The following is a 17,539-nucleotide window of genomic DNA, read 5'->3' as shown; positions in this document are numbered from 1 at the left end:
TTGGACTGGGTTTGCACTAGACATTTCATATTTAACATGCAAACAGTCATTGGAAGGGTCAGGGCTTGGAATCCCAAGAGGAAGGTGCTGAACCCCAGAGCAGGATGGGATTTCAGATGCACCCCTGGCTTCTCCATGCCCTTTGATTAGCTTAGGTAGTTCTCCACTCAGCTGGCTTTCGTGCATCCTTTCTGAGCTCCTTCTTCCTCCTGATCATAGGATTTTTTAGATTGTTTTTGCCATTTTTAGATGCGAAAGCTGGGGTGGAGGCTCGGAATCAAGAGATGCAACATACTTCTGTATTGTCAAAAGTAGTCTCTGCAGATCTAGGATTCTGGAAGCAGGGGCGGGGGGTGCAGATTGTTATATCACATATAACAACACATTTTCTCCAGTTATAAAGAAATGAGATGCTTTCCTAACGTGCTGCGGGCTTAGTAGTATATTATTACATTTAAAATTGAAGCAAAAACAAATATAACTTGATTGGACTGTGCTTTAATTTGCTATTATGTATTAAAAAGCAACTAGGCAAAAAATAATCAAAAGATGCTGTTTTATTGGTCCTGTAGTCATTAGAATTAAATGTACAACTCTTTTTCAGATTCATAAAATAAAATCTAGCCTTCTTGGCAGTGCATCCCATGCTTCACTGAAAAATATTTCCACACCCGAGTTAACATTTTTAGGTAAAGTTAAAAACCATCTCCAGGGCTTTGAAAACAGCCACATTACTAGGCAAAATGACAGCAGAATTGCCAAAGAAAGGATAGCTTGACTAGTGAAACATCAAGACAATTAAAAAGGAGTGGGTCGTCAGCACCTGTGGAATGAAGTGTTCAGACAGAATCAGGTGGATTATAACGAGCAATGAAGTCAATTGACTCTCTTACTGCTGCCCGAATAGAAATGCTGTGTCTGCTATGAGGAATCAAAGGCCTGGAGTGGGGAGGAGGGGAGGCAGTGCTGCTACTGCACCACTGCACGCCTACCCCCTCCTGTAGCCACTCCTGGTTTCTGCCTTAAAACAACACCCACAGAGAAATTCATGATCTCTTGATGGTATCTCTTTTCAATCTGTGTATACATCTCTTGTGTAACTGTCAGACCTGTCATTTCCAAGACATTGAGCTAGTAGTGCTCTCAAACTTCCTTTTGAGAATGTCTTTAAATGAGTAAAAAAGGTGCATCACTCTGGGGAGAGGTCTGAGATAGCTACTTAAATCATAGATCTTTCTTCTAAGTATCTGCATCTGCACCCATTCAGTGACCCTGAGGAACTGTCTTCAGGGAGAGGGTCTAGAGGAGGGCCACCTGTATGGTTAAGTGTTTGCAGGCCAAGCCCTCTGAGGAAACTAAGGGACCTGGATCTCTTCAGCCTCTGCAGGAGAAGGCTGAGAGTGATCTTGTGGCCACTTACAAATTCCTTAGCAGGACGCAGCAAGGGATCGGAGATGCTCTCTTCACCAGGACGCCTCTTGGGGTAACAAGGTACAATGGAAACAAAGTGATGGAGAACAGATTTAGTCTAGACATCAGGAAAAACTTCTTCACAGGAAGGGTGGCCAAAATTTGGAATGGGCTTCCAAGGGAGGTGGTGCTCTCCCTACCTTGGGAGTCTTTAAGAGAAGGTGGGAGAGGCACTTTTTCCAGCCTAGGCAGGGGGTGGACTTGATGAACTGTGGAGGTCCCTTTCAACTCTATGAATCTCTTGTGTGAGCAGCATAGTTAAGTATGAACTTGCTTACATAATTCAGTGTGTGTACATCAGTCTTTGAATTCCCTTTATCTCTTCAGATCGCGGTGTGTTCCATATTGCCTGAATCTTTGGTTCACCAGGCAAGACAGAATGCAGGCTCTCGCTCTCTCTCTCCCTCCCTCCCAAGCATGTTATTTCCCTTGTTTAAAACTGACATTTGGCTTTATCCAGTTTAAGGCTGTGAGCTCATGCCATTTTCAGTCCTCTCCTCAGCTGTTCCTGATATTTAACTAAGCTAAATTACTGTATTCTTAGCAGCTAGTTTATTGTAAGGTGACATTCTTGTTGAGCTGAAGATATTCTGAAAAGCAGTCATAGGAAGCAGGATGTACCCCATGGTGTGGTGAAAGTGCTCATTTTTGAGTTTTCACCATTCAGGAGTCTGCCTTGCTGATGCATCTGGTGTGCTGAAGAATTTGGTTTTTGATGGAGAAGTGAAAATATTCCCTTTTTATGTGTTTTGTTCAGCTTTTTAGGGTCCAGTCACAGTCTCCCTCTTTGCCCCTTTGAGATTAGTAAGGAGTGAACCCACTCTGTTAGTTCTTCTAGTCTTTAAATGCCATGTTTCACAGCTCTTCTAGTCTTTTTCTTAAGGTCTGTAAGCTTTTACCATTGAAACATGCTACAGGCTCAGCATCTTCTCTTAAATGTATTTTGTATTGTGCTGGTATTCATTTTCTATAAAGTGGCTTTGTATGATGCTGTTAAACCATTCATATCTATGTCCAGATGTTTGAACTCTGTTATACACATTCTTGATAACACCTAGCACCTCACACACAGGTTCAAGACTAGTTACACCAACATAACCTTTGTTTTTTACATTTTTCCTTTGTAGTTGAATCTACATCTTTTACCTCTCAGGATATAAGAGGTGCTGAGGCAGGGACATGCTTCAGCCCTCTGGTTGACTGTGCTACTTTGCACAAAAGATTCAACATTCATTGAGCCAAGGGAGGGAGTATGTTGAGCATGATTTTCTACCCTGGCATTAGAGCAGTCACCTGGGAAAAGTAAACCCTGGGTCCTGGTCTCTCAGTCAAGAACCATTCTTATGTATTTTATCTAATGACCATTTAATATAAAAAATACATAAAACTCCTTGATACAGAGGGTGGAACAAAGGTCTCCCTCAAGTGAACACCCAGATAAGCTGAGGGCAGGTTCAGGTCACTCTTCAGTTTGATTGGATTAAAGTCCACAAGAAAGTGCTGTACTCACCAGTAGGTTGGTAGTGTAGGGGAAGGTGCTCTTTAACTTTCCCACCTAGAGCTGTTCCACTTTTTATGGATTCATGAAATATTCATTGGTCCAGACAAGAACAGAGAGGGAAATGGCTCTACCCTAATGATTAGGCCACTCATCTAGGAGTAGGAAAATAAGAGTAGGTAATTCGAACCTGTATCTCCTACCCAGTCTGGGTAAACACATTAGCTACTAGGCTTTGGCTTAAAAGCAGTGGAAGGGGATTATTTCTCACCTTATGATCATTTGTACTAGACCAGGCCCTGTAAAAAGGTTGTTTGTAAAACCTGCTGGGACACAGTCATCACAATCACAGAGGTATGGTTATCATAGAATCATAGAAGTAGGGTCGGAAGGGACCTTGTAGATCTTTAAGTCCGACCCCCTGCCTGGGCAGGAAGAAAACTGGGCTCAAATGACCCCAGCCAGGTAGGCATCAAGCCTTTCCTTAAAGACCCCCAGGGTAGGAGGCAGCACCACTTCCCTTGGAAGTTGGTTCTAGATCCTAGCCGCCCTGACTGTGAAGTAGTTCCTACGGATGTCTAATCTAAACCTACTCTCCAACAACTTGTGGCCGTTATTCCTTGTTATCCCGGGGGGCACTGGGGGAAACAAGGTCTCCCCCAACCCCTTCTGGTCCCCCCTAGTGAGTTTATAGATGGTCACCAGGTCCCCCCTCAGCCTTCTCTTGTGCAGGCTGAACAGGTTCAGGTCCCGTAGCCTCTTATTGTAGGGTCTGCCCTGCTGTCCCCGGATCATGCGGGTGGCCCTCCTCTGGACCCTCTCAAAGTTGTCCACATCCCTCTTGAAGTGGGGTGCCCAGAACTGGACACAGTACTCCAGCTGCGGCCTGACCAGTGTCGCGTAGAGGGGGAGGATCACCTCCTTGGCCCTACTTGAGATGCACCTGTGGATGCACGATGGGGTCCGGTTAGCCCTGCCGACCGTGACCTCGCATTGTCAGCCCATGTTCATCTTGGAGTCAATGATGACTCCAAGATCCCTTTCTGCCTCCGTGCTCTCAAGAAGGGAGTTTCCCATCTTATAAGTGTGCTGCCGGTTACTACTGCCCAAGTGCAGCACCCTGCACTTGTCAGTATTGAAACACATCCTGTTTTTGTTAGCCCACCCCTGCAACCTATCCAGGTCTTTCTGCAGTCTTTCCCTCCCTGCTAACATGCTCACCTCACCCCAAATTTTGGTATCATCAGCAAATTTGAACAGGTTGCTTTTCACCCCATCGTCCAAATCACTGATAAAGAAGTTGAACAGTGCGGGCCCAAGGACCAAGCCCTGGGGGACTCCACTGCCCACTTCCCCCCAGGTCAAATATGACCCATCCACCACCACCCTCTGAGTACAACCCTTCAGCCAGTTGTGTGTCAAGCACTTCAGGCCTTGTTGGTTCTGCACATTCCCAGCAGCAAAAGTTTAGGCATTTTCAGTGCTAGGGCACAACCCATGCAAACCAGAGGCAGAATAAGGCACATAGCAATAGTACAGTTGCTGGAGGACTTGCTGGTTGTAGGAGCCCTGGGTTCAAGTTCCTGCTCTGAGTCCATTTAAAAAATTGGGTCTAGGCCCTTCACCTGTCTGCTGATTAATCACTAAATGATTGGGTGCAAGGTAAGAGAAAGGTTCAAAGGACACTGCCTCCAAAGATGTTTAGGTACCCAGTTTCCTTTTAAGTCAATGAAAGGTAGATGCTTAAACACCTCTGCGTATGTGGAAATCAAAACAAACCCTTAAAGAAGTGGCTTCTTTTGGAGGCATGGGCAACATCTTTATTTTCTGTGAGGTGCCTTGTATGGTTGCAGACAGTAAAACATAATAATGTATGTCACCTTGGGGACTAATTTGATTATAAGAATTTCATTTTTTTATGTAGCAGTCTTCAGTGCAGGGAAGACAAGTCTCCTTGTGCCCAGTTTGTATCCTGTACCTGCGTATGAGAATGAGCACACACAATTAAAGGAAATGAGAATTTTTAGTGTATGCAAATTTATTCAATTCTGCAGTTATTTATTTACAGTTGATGACTGATACCAACAAATGAGGTAAAAATATGAGGTATTAATATGAGTATAATATTTAAAAAATGTAACTATCATAGTGTATTTCCAATGGCAACATAACACTTGATACAAAATACTGCAGTATCTGACTGGTAGTATCTTAATGCACAATTTTACAGAAAATGTATTTCACTGATACATGGCTTAGAGATGCTGCAAGCACATTCACAAAGATTGTGAGGCACCCAACAATGAAAGGTCAGTCTACCATCTTGGTAAGTACAGTAGGTAGACTGAGCAAACCTTCCAACTGCTAACGTGTTGGGATAAAACAACTATTGTAGTTGGCTAACTTTTTTTTTTTAATTGCTTTCCCAAATAGTTTACTTCTAATCTACAGAATTGCCATTTCCAGTGCCTGGATAATTTTGTGTCCATTAATGCCTATATAATATTTATTTATGATAGCTAAGGTAATACAAGGGCATTAAAATCTCATGCTTTAGGATATTGCTACCATGGCTATATGCATTGGGGAGGTTTGCTTTCCTCTGGAGCTTACAGTAGTGACAATTGCTGCCATCTGGAAGCTGTTTTTGACAAATTAATAATAGGATGTAGTATGAAATTCTGTCCTCTTGAGCAATCATTTCTGTAACTGTCTATCTCTAGGGTCAGAGTGGTTACTGTGGCATCCAGATATCTTACAATACACATAGGCAGATGCAGATAATTTAGTACTTGCATTTCTAATACTTACAGAAAACTGACAATTGCACATTGCTGACAAATATCATAACACTGATCTAATCTATGCAGTTTCAAAGTACTAGCAGAAGCTAATTCTCCAAAACAGGTTGCTGAATCATGGTACAAAATGCTATGGCTATTGGTAAAAACATGTATCACACTGAATCAAACTCTCAATAAATCTCTGTGGGATACATTTAAAAAAGTGGACTGAAACATGTATCTTGAATAACCAAGCTGTCTTCTGCAGCAATAAATAAGATTAAGGTGAACAAATCTGACTAATGAAGGAGAACTGTGTTAGCAGACTGGTTTGTATACAACTACATTTTTGGTTTTATGTTAGTTAAAAAAAAACAACCCTGTCTTAAAGATAACTTCAACTAATTTTCAGCATTTTAAAGCATTCCTCATTTAGCAAAATAGTAAGTCCCTGAAAATGAAATGCTCTAGTCAACTTGAATGGCTCTTACTCCTCTTAACCAGGGGCACATCCTGGCCCCACTGCCCTCAACAGAAGCAGGACAATGGCATGAAGATAGTGCAACACATAATATGAAAATGTTTACTGTTATTAAATAAGCATTTTTTCAAGAATTAGTTTTCATTTTTAAGCTTTTAAATTTCTGAAATGCATAAACAACTTTTTAAAAAAAGTTTAGTTTATTTCTATATGGAGGTATAAAAAGGAGAGTTATCTGCACCTTTCAGTTCATTATAAGAAACATTGTTTTGGACTTTGCTAAACAATTAAATATCTTGACAGAAGAAGGAAAGAACAGCTTTATAAGTACTTGTTTAGAGCCTAGCCAGAGGTCTGAAAGAAACATTTAACACTGGTGGCTCTCCATAACTTACCACTTTGAGTTAATAAAGAACTTTACTGTTTACCTTATCTGCAACATTCCCTTCTACTTCTCCAAAATTATGGGAAGTACCTTGAATACTGAAAAGAGTAAGGCTGTGTAACTGCAAATATTTCCTTGTTTAAGGCAACAGCAAGTTTTCAAAGACTATTATACAGTCACAAACTTTCTGCTGAACAGTGTGAAGTCTTCAAACTGTGCACCTGGCTACACTGTCTGCATTAGCATTTTATTTCCTACATTATTCCTTTCAAACTCCCTACACAGAAGTCTGTGTACCTTTTTGTAACCTAGACACACCACACACAAAACAAACATGAGAATGACCAAGTATTCAATTCTTTAGGTATCACACAGATTACATCATATAGCCCTGTGATAATAAGAAAATACAGTTTATGTAGCATTGAAACACTGAGAAACAAGTGACAGACATATATGGTCCAAATGGATGAATGTGATTGTTAGAAAGCACTAAATTATATACAAAATAATTACTTTATACATACAACCATATATAATATATGGATAAATAAATACATATTGTACATTATTTACAAATAAAATATGCTTCTTAGAAGCCTTTAAATATCAGAATTATTCAACACAAAATGTTTACTTCAGTAATGGAAATGAAGGTAGTAGGTGAGTAATACCTCCAGAATGAAAGTGTCTTCCTGTAAAATTCCTGTTTCACCACTGCACAGACTTCAGGTCACCCTTCTCCAGCCAGTAACTGCAGCCTTAATCAAATGAGTTCTTTGCCTCAGGTCCTTCTGTTCTCTACTGTATCCTGATTTATGCTTACAACCTTCCCGGAACATTTACTCAGATTTTGGTTTCTGGTCCCTCAGCAATCAGGGGTTGGAATGAGTTTCTGATTCTGGCAACTTCTGCTGCACACAGATGTCCAAAACCTTTATTGTACCACTCTGGGGAATGGCCCCTGAAGAAATGAAGAGAAATGAAATTACTGACAAACTGTGCTTCAGAGAGGATGATGGCCATACATGTTACTCCTTACTCTGCAGCATCATGGAAATCCCATGGTCCTGATGGGGAAATCAGCTATCCAATCATAAGTGTACTTTGACAGCTCTCCCATGCAGTACTCAACTTTACATTGCATGCAGTGTACCAGAGGCAATTATACTATATTTGCATTGCATGAAGTGGTGGGGTGGTGAGCTTGGGATAGATAGAATGTCTCATTTGCAATTCAGGCACATCAGACCTGTCCTCTATTCTATCAACTGGCTTTCTATAAACTATGAAATCAAGTTCAAGGTCCTGTACTTATGTTCATGGCACATCATTTCCTCTAGTACTTTAAAAGACCATTTAAGCTCAAAGATGAAGGCCACTGTCACCAGCTTTGCATTTCTAGCACAAAGGAGTTCTGTCATTACTGTGAAGTTTAACTGTATGAGTCCAAGAGCCTTCTCAGGGGCTGGCTCAAAACCGGTGAACTTCAACATTCAAACTATTACAGATCTCACCATCTTCCACTCTAAAGTGCAAAGTGCCTTTTTGACCTTGCCCCTCTGCTAGGAAGGCACAACTGGCCTTTCCAGTTAAACGGGTTGAACTTAGCTTTGTGGTCTTTGGTTTACTGAGGGACATAATTGATCTGCACTCTGCAGATGTGATACTTACTTTAGGTCAATTCTACAGATGTGTGTCAACCTGGATTTTCCTGAGCCACACGGCTCTATTAAATATTGACAGTCCATCACAATTGCCCGTACACTCCCCATCAAAGGAGCCTCTTCATGTTCCACTGAAACAGCCACTAGCATACACATCCCTTTTGGCAAATCTGTCCTCCATGTCCTGTTGCAACACATTAAAAAAAAAGGAAATATTACTTTTACAGTAAAAGGGTGTCTTTACACATGTTCCAGGATGAGGCTGGGGAGTGGTGCTTTAATTAGAATGCATTGGAGCAGGCATTGGATATATGTATAGGTGCCCTAAATGTTTAAGCAGAGGATAAATAAGTTTTGACATCAGGAAGGTCTGTAATTTCTATGAACACATCAGGGAGAAAACAGGAGAGAATTTCCTTAAGTAACTTTTGCAGAGAGTCCACTAATTAACTAAACCATCTCTCCAGGAAAGCATCCAACAGAATTCATGCCTAGTTTTTAGATCCAGTCTCTCTCTTGAAACAGATTAATTATGACAGTGGGTATCATTAAAATCTTGCCACTTAATGCTTGCAGAAAGAGACGTGCTAGTCATTAACAGTCATGGGGGATGTGGGTTTTAATTTCTCTAGAAGGAAGTGAGTTGAGCCCCTAGGTCTCCCTCTTCCTGAACAGGGCCTCTAACCTCAGAGTTTACCTAGAATGCCTGGCATTAAATGATGACTTTGACATAATGGACATCTCAGAGACTTATTTGATAATAATCAATGGGATACTGTTATACCACATTACAAACTATATGGAAATGACAGCATAGGACATGTAGATGGAGGAGTGGCACTGTATGTTAAGGCTAGTATATACTGTCACAGTATAAAAATCTTATCTAAAAGGAAAACTACCAGAGACTCCCAGGCCATGTCCAGACGAGCGCGGCAGTGTGGTATGTGGTGCCTTAGACATGTCTGCGGTGCCACATACTGCATGTCTCCATGCTGCAAGGGAGTGGGATGGGGTTTTTTTTTTTGACCCTTGGATATCCAGGGATCAAAAAAACAAACTGTGGGGAAAAAAAAGGTGGAGCGGTGCATGCAGGGGCAGCACACACACAAAACCAGAGCCTTGCTGACTGGAGCCATGTTCCACTGCCAGCCAAGCTCTGTGTGGCAGGATTGTTGCTGCTGCAGCCCCGGGAGGCCCCCCAGGGACCCAGATAAGGCTGCTGGGGCCAACACAGTGCTGCCCCCAGCCTCCTCCACCACACCCAGGGGAACTTGCCACACAGCAGAATGCGCATAGCACAGGTGTTCCCTGGGGACAACTAGCAGTGGCACAAGGTGTGCCACTGCTAGTTGTCCCTGTGGAACCAAATATCCATGCATGTGTGGACGTGGCCTCTGTGAGTAGAAATTCCATACTTGAATAAAAAGAATGAAATACTAGGATTCTACTACTGATAGCCTGATCAGGAAGGTGAAGGTGATTATGAAATGCTTAGGGAGATTAGAGAAGATGCTAAAAGGGGTCAAGCAATAATAATGGGAGACTCCAACTATTTTCACACAGACTGGATCAACACCTCATCCAGGCAAGATGTGGAAATAAAATTTCTGGATATAATAAATGACTGTGTTCTAGAACAACTCATCTTGGAACCCACAAGAGGAGAAGCAATTCTAGACCTAATCCCGAGTAACAGGACCTAATTCAAGAGATGTGTGTTGATAAGTTAATCTCTAATAGCGACCATAACATAATTCAACATCCTACTAGGAAGGAGTAAGCCAAAGAAGTCCATCGTGCCAATATATAGTTTAAGGAAGGGAAATTGCATAAAAATGATGAAACTAGTCAAAAAGAAGTTAAAAAGAGCTGACAAAAAGGCCTGCAGGCAGCTTGGGAGCCGATTACAAATACCATATTAGAGGCTCAGTCAACGTATATGCCACAAATCAAAAAGGGTATCATGTGGACCAGTAAAATCCCTGTATGGTTTAAGATCAAAGATAAAGAGACCACTCAAGGCAAACAATTATCTTTCAAAAAAATGGAAGGTGCCCAAATGAGGAAAACAGGATGGCTCACAGACTGGTAGGTTAAGTGTAAAAGCAAAATAAGGCAAGCCCAAAAAAGAATTTAAGTATCCTCTAGCAAAAGCTGCTAAAGTTAATAATAAAAACTTTTTAAAATACATCAGAAACAGACCATCAGGTAGAGAATTTGTGGGACTACTTGATCCCAGGGGTGTAAAAAGTGCATTCGGGGATGAAAAGGGCATAGCAGAGAAGCTATAAGAATTCTTTGCTTTGGTGTTTACTGCAGAAAATACTGGTGAAATTCTCATGCCAGAACAATCCTTCCTAGTACATTGGTCTGAAGAGTTACATCACAGTGAAGTGACAGCAGAAGAAGTTTTAGAACAAATTGATAAATACTATTAAGTCAGGGCTTTTCATCCCTTTTGAATCAGTGTACCCCTGGTGGCCAGACACACAGTGGGAGGGCGAGGGGGGCACAGCTGAATGCAGAGCAGTGGCAGCTGCCGTGTGCAAGCTTCCTCGGCCCCTCACGTCCAGGTGGGTGGGTGGCACCTACGTGGTAGCGCGGGATGGTGCATGGCGGTGCTCTGTTCCTGCCCACCCACGTGTACCCCCCAGGGTCTTCTCAAGTACATCCAGGGGTACGCGTACCCCTGGTTGACAACCCTTGCTATTAAGTGACCAGGCCCAGATGGTAGCCATCCAAGAGTTCTGAAGAAACTCAAAGGTGAAATTGCAGAACTACTGGCAATAGTGTGTTATTTATCATTGCAAACAGCCTCTTTGCCAGATACCTGGCAGGTTGCCAAAATAATGCCCATCTTCAGAAAGGGCTCCAGAGGTGATCCTGGGAACGACAGACCTGTGAGTCTCATTCCCATCCAAGGTAATCTGGTACGATCTATAACAAAGAAGTGAATCGGAATTCACATGGATAAATACGATCTGCCAAAGAAGAGTCAGCATGGTTTTTGTAAAGGGAAATCCTGCCTCTCAGATCTGCTGGAGTTCTTCAAAGATGCTAACAAGCATGTATACAAGGGGGACCCAGTTGACATAATATACTTGAACTTTCAAAAAGCTTTCAACAAAGTCCTTCAACAAAAGCTTAAAAAACGATTGGCATGGCATTGCAGAGAAGGTTCTTTTATGGCCTGAGATCTGGATAAAAGATAGGCAACAAAGAGTAGGGCTCATAGTTCAATTTTCAGAATGGAGGCAGGTCAAAAGTAGGGTGCTGCATGGCTCTTTGCCAGGTTCAATTTTGTTTAACGTTTTCATCAATGACCTGGAAATGGGGAAATACAGTGAAATCTCCAAGTCTGCAAATGATACCAAATTATCCTAGGTAGCCAAATCCCAAGCTGAAAAAGATGAGCTGAAAAAGAATCTCACCAGGCTAAGTGAGTGAACCAAAAAAGTGGCAGATGAACTTCAGTTTTGACAAGTGTAAGGGAAAACTAACCTCAACTATACATACACAATGATGGATTCTGAACTAGCTGTTTTGACCTTGGAGTCACTGTATAAAGTTCTCTAAAAACATCAGTTCAGTGTGCAGTGGCAACCAAAAAAGCCAGTGAAATGTTGGGCATCATTAACAAGCAAATAGAAAAAAAAATGGAGAATATTATTATGCCATTATGCAAATCCACGATGTACCCGCATCTTGTATACTGTGTGCAGTTCTGGTCTTCTGATCTCAAAAAGGATGTTGTAGAATTAGGAAAGGTGCAGAGAAGGGCAGTTAAAATTATCAAGGATATGAAGCAGTTGCCATACCAAGAGAGAGAGAAAAGGCTAGGACTCTTCAGTTTCGAAAGGAGAAGGGTGAGCGGAGATAGAATAGAGGTCTATAAAATCTTGAATGTGAACCAAGTGAACACAGAAGTGTAGATCCCAGAATACTACAGTTTGCAGCATCCACTGAAATTAGTAGGAGAGATGTTTAAAACCTAACAAGAGAAAGTACTTTTTTTTTTTAAACACACGATACGTAGTTGACTTTAGTTGACTTGTAGGATTCATTTTTGCAGGAGGTGGTAGAGGCAAACAGCATAACCAGGTTGAAAAAGGGACTAGACAGAATCATGGATGACAGATCTATTAAGAGCTGTTTAACTGAACATATGAAGATGTTTCCACTGGCATCTCTAAACCAATAATGGTAGTTACCCAGGAGGGTAATGAATAGGGGATAGATCCTCTTTGGAATGCCCAATGTGTTAATTCACTCCCATATTTATTTGAGAGCCTATATGAACTAGAAAGATGTTGAAATAGTTACCTACTGCCCATTGACAGACTTAAATGTTTTTGGTTTTTAAGCAATGGAATTTCTTGGTCTACACATATTCCAACTTTAAATGTTAGTTGGCAGCTTTAACTTAAAAGGTGTCCAGATTGGATTTTCCTTTCTTGGGGGCTCGTAAAACTCCTATATAGCGAGAAGACCCTTTCTCCAGAGAGTTGGGTTGGAATTTCATTGTTTTGACAGCAAACACAGATAGATGAAACAGCCGTTATTGCTAGCAATTACTATCAGAAAGAACAACATATCTAGTCTTATAAGAATGAGCTGCAGGAGCATTGCTCAAATTTCATTGAGGAAAAGTGTGAGGCAAGGATTTCTTAGGGTGATATCTTTTATTGGACCAACTGCATATTTGGGATGGAGTCAGAGAAGCTGGAGAAAAATGTTTTGCATCAGAAACTTTTATAACTCAATCCCAACTATGCAGTTGGTCTGATCAAAAATATCACTCTAAGAAATACTTGTTTATTGCATAATTCCCAGACCACTGTGGCTACAACATCGCCTTAACACTACCATTCAGATAAAGGTCAGTGTGCTCTAAGTACACAGCTGTAATTTGCTTTGAGGATTAATATACTGTAGCACAAATGTACATGGCATGTGTGCTCTCTACATGCAAGCGTGTAAATGTTAAAGATAGATATTGGTAAGAACATATCTTCTTAACATCAATGTGAAAGACACTGGAGAATTACCTTTCACTTACCTTAAAACTACAAAATCTCTGACGGGATGGGGAGCCATGCTGTTTAAAACATATTGGTATATTTCTGTCTGCTTGTCCAGAGTCTCTATGATCTTCCATTGCAAGAAGTCCTCATCCCAAAGATGACGTTCTCTTAGCACCCGATTTAGTACGACTGACGGGGGTGCTTCAACTTCAACCGATACTTTCCAAAGCCGTAGTGGGTTCCCATCCCCCACCTGAAGTAAAGAGAAAATGAAAATGCTGGACCTATGAATATATGCTCAGTGGAGAATGAATCAAGGATTCATGGAGGGGACTATTAGCATATGCTTAAGATAAAGTTCTGGACCATTTATATTTACAGAAATATACCTCTGCTGGCACTTAAAACAATAGATTAAATTCTGTTCCAAGATCAATGTAAATCTGGAGTAGCTTTCCTGATGGCACTGGAGTTACTCTATATAGTGTGATGTGAATAAGTCTTTGCCCCAAATATCTTAAGTAAGTGGAACATGGGTCAGAGAAAAAGTCAGAGAATGGGAAATGTTTGGAAAAAACCCCTAGGTAGATAGAGGGAGTGGTTGCAGGCAAAGAATCCTATGTTCAACAGGGAAGAAGGCTATAAGGATACTCTGAGTTGAGGATGTGCCCCTCTCACTAATCAGTGCAATAGAAATAATCGGTGTGGAACGTATGGACCTGGTGGCTCATTCTTGTGTCTAGATATTTTTCTTCTTTCAGTGGCTCTAAAATAGTAGTAGTGGAAGGGCTTTCATATAAAAAAAATGTTGCTCATTCACCCTGAATTCTGCTCTGCAGGCTGGAGAAAACTCTAGCATGCCCAAGATGATATTTTGAGGGACAGTACTGTGCTGAATAGAGTGGTGACAACAGCATGATCAGACTGGATCACCACATCTGGAATCAGGAAGGAAATTTACTCTATGGTCAGCTAGGTACAGACTGTGGGGATTTTTTCCTTCCTCTGTAGAGGAGGCATGGGCCTCCTCCTTAGATTTCTCAAGAGCATTTTAAGAAACCTTGCAGCAGCAGGACATGGCCACCTCTGTCCCCTGCTTCACCTGTGGCAGTTTAGGGTGCTATGCCTTGTGGCTGTAGGACAAGGTTGATTGTGTCAGCAATAGGTTAGACAAAGATTTATATGGGATACTTTGGATAGGGATGGGCCTATCAGGCAGGGGGCTGAACTAGATGACATCCAGTGGTCCCTCCTTTTATGTGATTCTGTATTAATATAAGAGATATCAAGATTCCGCAGCTTTGCAGGACTGACCAGGCAGAGCAGGCAGGAAATTACATTGTACCTATTTTAAATAAGAATTTCCCAAACCTCCTTGCGCCTTCTCTATTGTATTCCACTAAATTGTTTCCAGGAGGCAAAAAGATAGCCAGGAAAGTTGGCCATTCTTCACACAAACGGTTCACTCAGCTAGTGTAACATGTTTTTCCTCTCTTCTTTCATCCTCTCTCTCTGTTTCCATGGTTTGCTTTGCTACTTTCTCTGTTAGGTGCTTTGAGATCTCAGCCTGGCTTCTGTGCGCCCACACTAGGGATGTCAGAGGTAAATGCTAATCATGTTACACTTTTATTAACTACTAGGACTTTTTAGCAGGATCTTTTTAAGAAAAATATTGCTTATTTGTCTCGGAAGACTTAAAAAATGATATGTGTTTATTTTGCCATGTAATGAGCTCTCTGTGTTAAAATAGGGAAGTTGTTTTATGATCATTTGCATTTATTATTTATCTTCAAATTACCTTTTTGTAGGTAAGCTCTGTGCTCTCTATACTGGGACAGGTGATCCAGCCTTTGAATTTTTCTTTTGCTTCTTTCTGAAGGTTCTGCAGCAGACTTTCAATGTACATTTGGTAAGTTCCTCCTTCTTCATCTATTTGTTTTCCTAGCTCCTCCAGCGTTGGAGAATGAATTTCAGCCTCCACATAGGAGTTCCGAGACTGGGCTACCATGTCATGTGGGACCTGCTCCAAAGAAAGCAGGGAGAATGTAGAGAGAGACACTTATTTTGAGAACTGCCTTTAAAGAGAAATGTTTCCCAGCATGATGAATTATTCTGTATACAAGAAAAATGGATGTACAGTCTATGAAAGAAAATACCCAGTGCTACCTTTTGTTAATCTTGAGAAACAAAGGTATGAGAATGAAATACTCAATCAGTGGGTGCAATTACACCAGGGGCAGGCAAAATACAGCCCACAGACCAGATTGGGCCCACCAGGCACTTTCATCTGGGCTGTGGCACCCACCAATGAATTGTGCCCTACCCAGCCCTTCCGCCTATGAGGGTGGGAGCGAGGCACCCACATATACACCCACCCCCAACATACCCTATTGCGCCTCGCTCCCACCCCCGTGGGTGGAAGGGCCCAGCCCAGCCAGAAGGCAGCATCTTGGTGGGATTGCTGCTGCAGCTGCCAGTGACCTGTTCAGCTTCCCCAAGCCCTGCTCACTCCAGACAGCAGGTAGGAAAGTGGCAGGGGTGCGACTGCAGCATGGGAGGGAAGCCCCATGCACTGAAGCTGGCTGCCTGCGCCACTCCCTGCCACACTGGTCCAGGGAACAGGGAAGGCAATCAGCTTCAGCATGCACAGCTTCCTTCCTATGCCATGTGAGTGCATGGGCTGCGCATGCATGGCAGGGAGCGGCAAAGGAAGCTGACTCCAGAACGTGGGGCTTCCTTCCTGGGCTGCACAAGTGCAGGGGCTGCGCATGCACTGAGGGGAGGGCCAGTGATAGAGATTGCCAGGCAGGGGCTGCACCCCTTGCTGTGATGTGCAGCGCTGGCTGGAACTGCACCCCACTGGGCACCAGCATCAGGCACAAGCACACTGAGCGCCCCCGCCTGCTGCTGTCACACACACCCCCTCAACCACATCCCCCCACACACAACATACAAGACTAAGAATTCATTTTTGAGTTATTATGCCATCACCTCTATGCACACTATGCAAACACAAATCATGACAAAAATATTTTTTGTAATAAAATTAAATGTGTCATGTAGAGCACATTAATGCCCATGTAGATGTGACCTGGCACTATCTTTAGTGATGAGTCTACCCAGCCACTAGAGGCACATGGCAAGGCTGCAGGAACTTGGCAGTAACTTTAGTGCCAGGTCCCTGCGCATGTAGACACCTGCCAAAAATCACTGAATGTGCATTAGGTTAATGCGCATTAAATTTAGTTGCGCTTAAATGCACACGTAGATGCACCCAGTCTGAATAACATTGCATTTTATAGGATAGGATCGCACTGCTGAACTTTATATCAAAGTCCTCATGTTGCTAACAGGAATCCCTTTAATTCAAAGAATATTAACTTGTGTTTTTGGAGTGGGAGGAAATGAACGATATATAGTTCCATTAACACCTGTAAAGTCCTGGGTGATTATAGCTCTGTTACACTGAATAAAGAATAAAGCATGTCAGCTCCCTGTTATTTTTCAGTAAGACACTGGAAGCATAAAACTATTTATATGTTATCACAACTGATTTTGTTATAAAGTAAAATTGCTTCAAACCGAATACGTTGGTGAAAATTCCTCAAGAGTAATTAGCAAATGTTACCAAAAGTGCCTTAAAAGACTAAAGGAGACTGTCCTGAAAAAATGGGCTAAATAAACTTCAAATGAAACACATTTATAAATAAATTAAGAACTATCACCGCAAAGCTAAAATGACAGAGAAAATATAAGCGTAAACCATAAATACTTCAGCGGGCTCCATTCTATACCATGGTCCCCATGAATAATGCTGTTTGAGTCCTTCACTCACCTCAAAAAGTTTGTTGCATTCCATTATCATGTGTGCAAGTCCCTGAGTAGCTGCCAAGTTTTCACTGAGATCCTTCTGATCTGGCTTCCCTGTCGCATATTTTTTCTGTATTACTCTGTAATTGAATTCAGTTTCTCAGTTAAGGGAGCTGAACTTTAACATGAAAACAAACATAATGGCAGAATAGCCTCATGGTCAGAGAGAAGCCCTTTTTATTTTACATTTCCCAGAAGAAATCATTCAGACAGAGATCCTTTTTTGATTCTAAAGGAAAAACCATTCACTGAAAATATTGTCAAGCCAGAGGGGTTAAAAATACTGTACACTGTGCACTGTACATTTTGAAGTAGGTCTGCGACAAATAAGATGCCCAGTATTCTGCCTGTCATTTTT

At 41.9% G+C, this 17,539-nt stretch overlaps 1 protein-coding gene across 6 annotated transcripts in view; it reads right to left on the bottom strand.

The window, feature by feature from the left end:
* Positions 1-357: 357 nt before the first annotated feature.
* Positions 358-17,539, bottom strand: part of STARD13 (StAR related lipid transfer domain containing 13) — a 514,731-nt gene continuing 497,549 nt past the window's right edge. For 5 of the 6 annotated variants that reach the window (XM_019498243.2, XM_059717011.1, XM_059716971.1 and 2 more), the window contains 5 exons: positions 17,147-17,261; positions 15,110-15,331; positions 13,347-13,564; positions 8,292-8,468; positions 5,071-7,581 (listed from right to left, as the gene is read on the bottom strand). In XM_019498243.2, coding sequence (XP_019353788.1) covers positions 7,464-7,581; positions 8,292-8,468; positions 13,347-13,564; positions 15,110-15,331; positions 17,147-17,261 — 850 coding nt within the window. In that variant the 3' untranslated portion in view covers positions 5,071-7,463. Of the gene's footprint in view, positions 4,947-5,070; positions 7,582-8,291; positions 8,469-13,346; positions 13,565-15,109; positions 15,332-17,146; positions 17,262-17,539 lie in introns of those variants that run through there. The other variant, XR_009456449.1, reaches the window with a different exon arrangement.

Source organism: Alligator mississippiensis, chromosome 1 (genome assembly GCF_030867095.1).
Source record: "Alligator mississippiensis isolate rAllMis1 chromosome 1, rAllMis1, whole genome shotgun sequence".
Taxonomy (NCBI): Eukaryota; Metazoa; Chordata; order Crocodylia; family Alligatoridae; genus Alligator; species Alligator mississippiensis.
The sequence above is the reverse complement of the archived record's forward strand: the minus strand, read 5'-3'. Positions and strand labels throughout refer to the sequence as shown.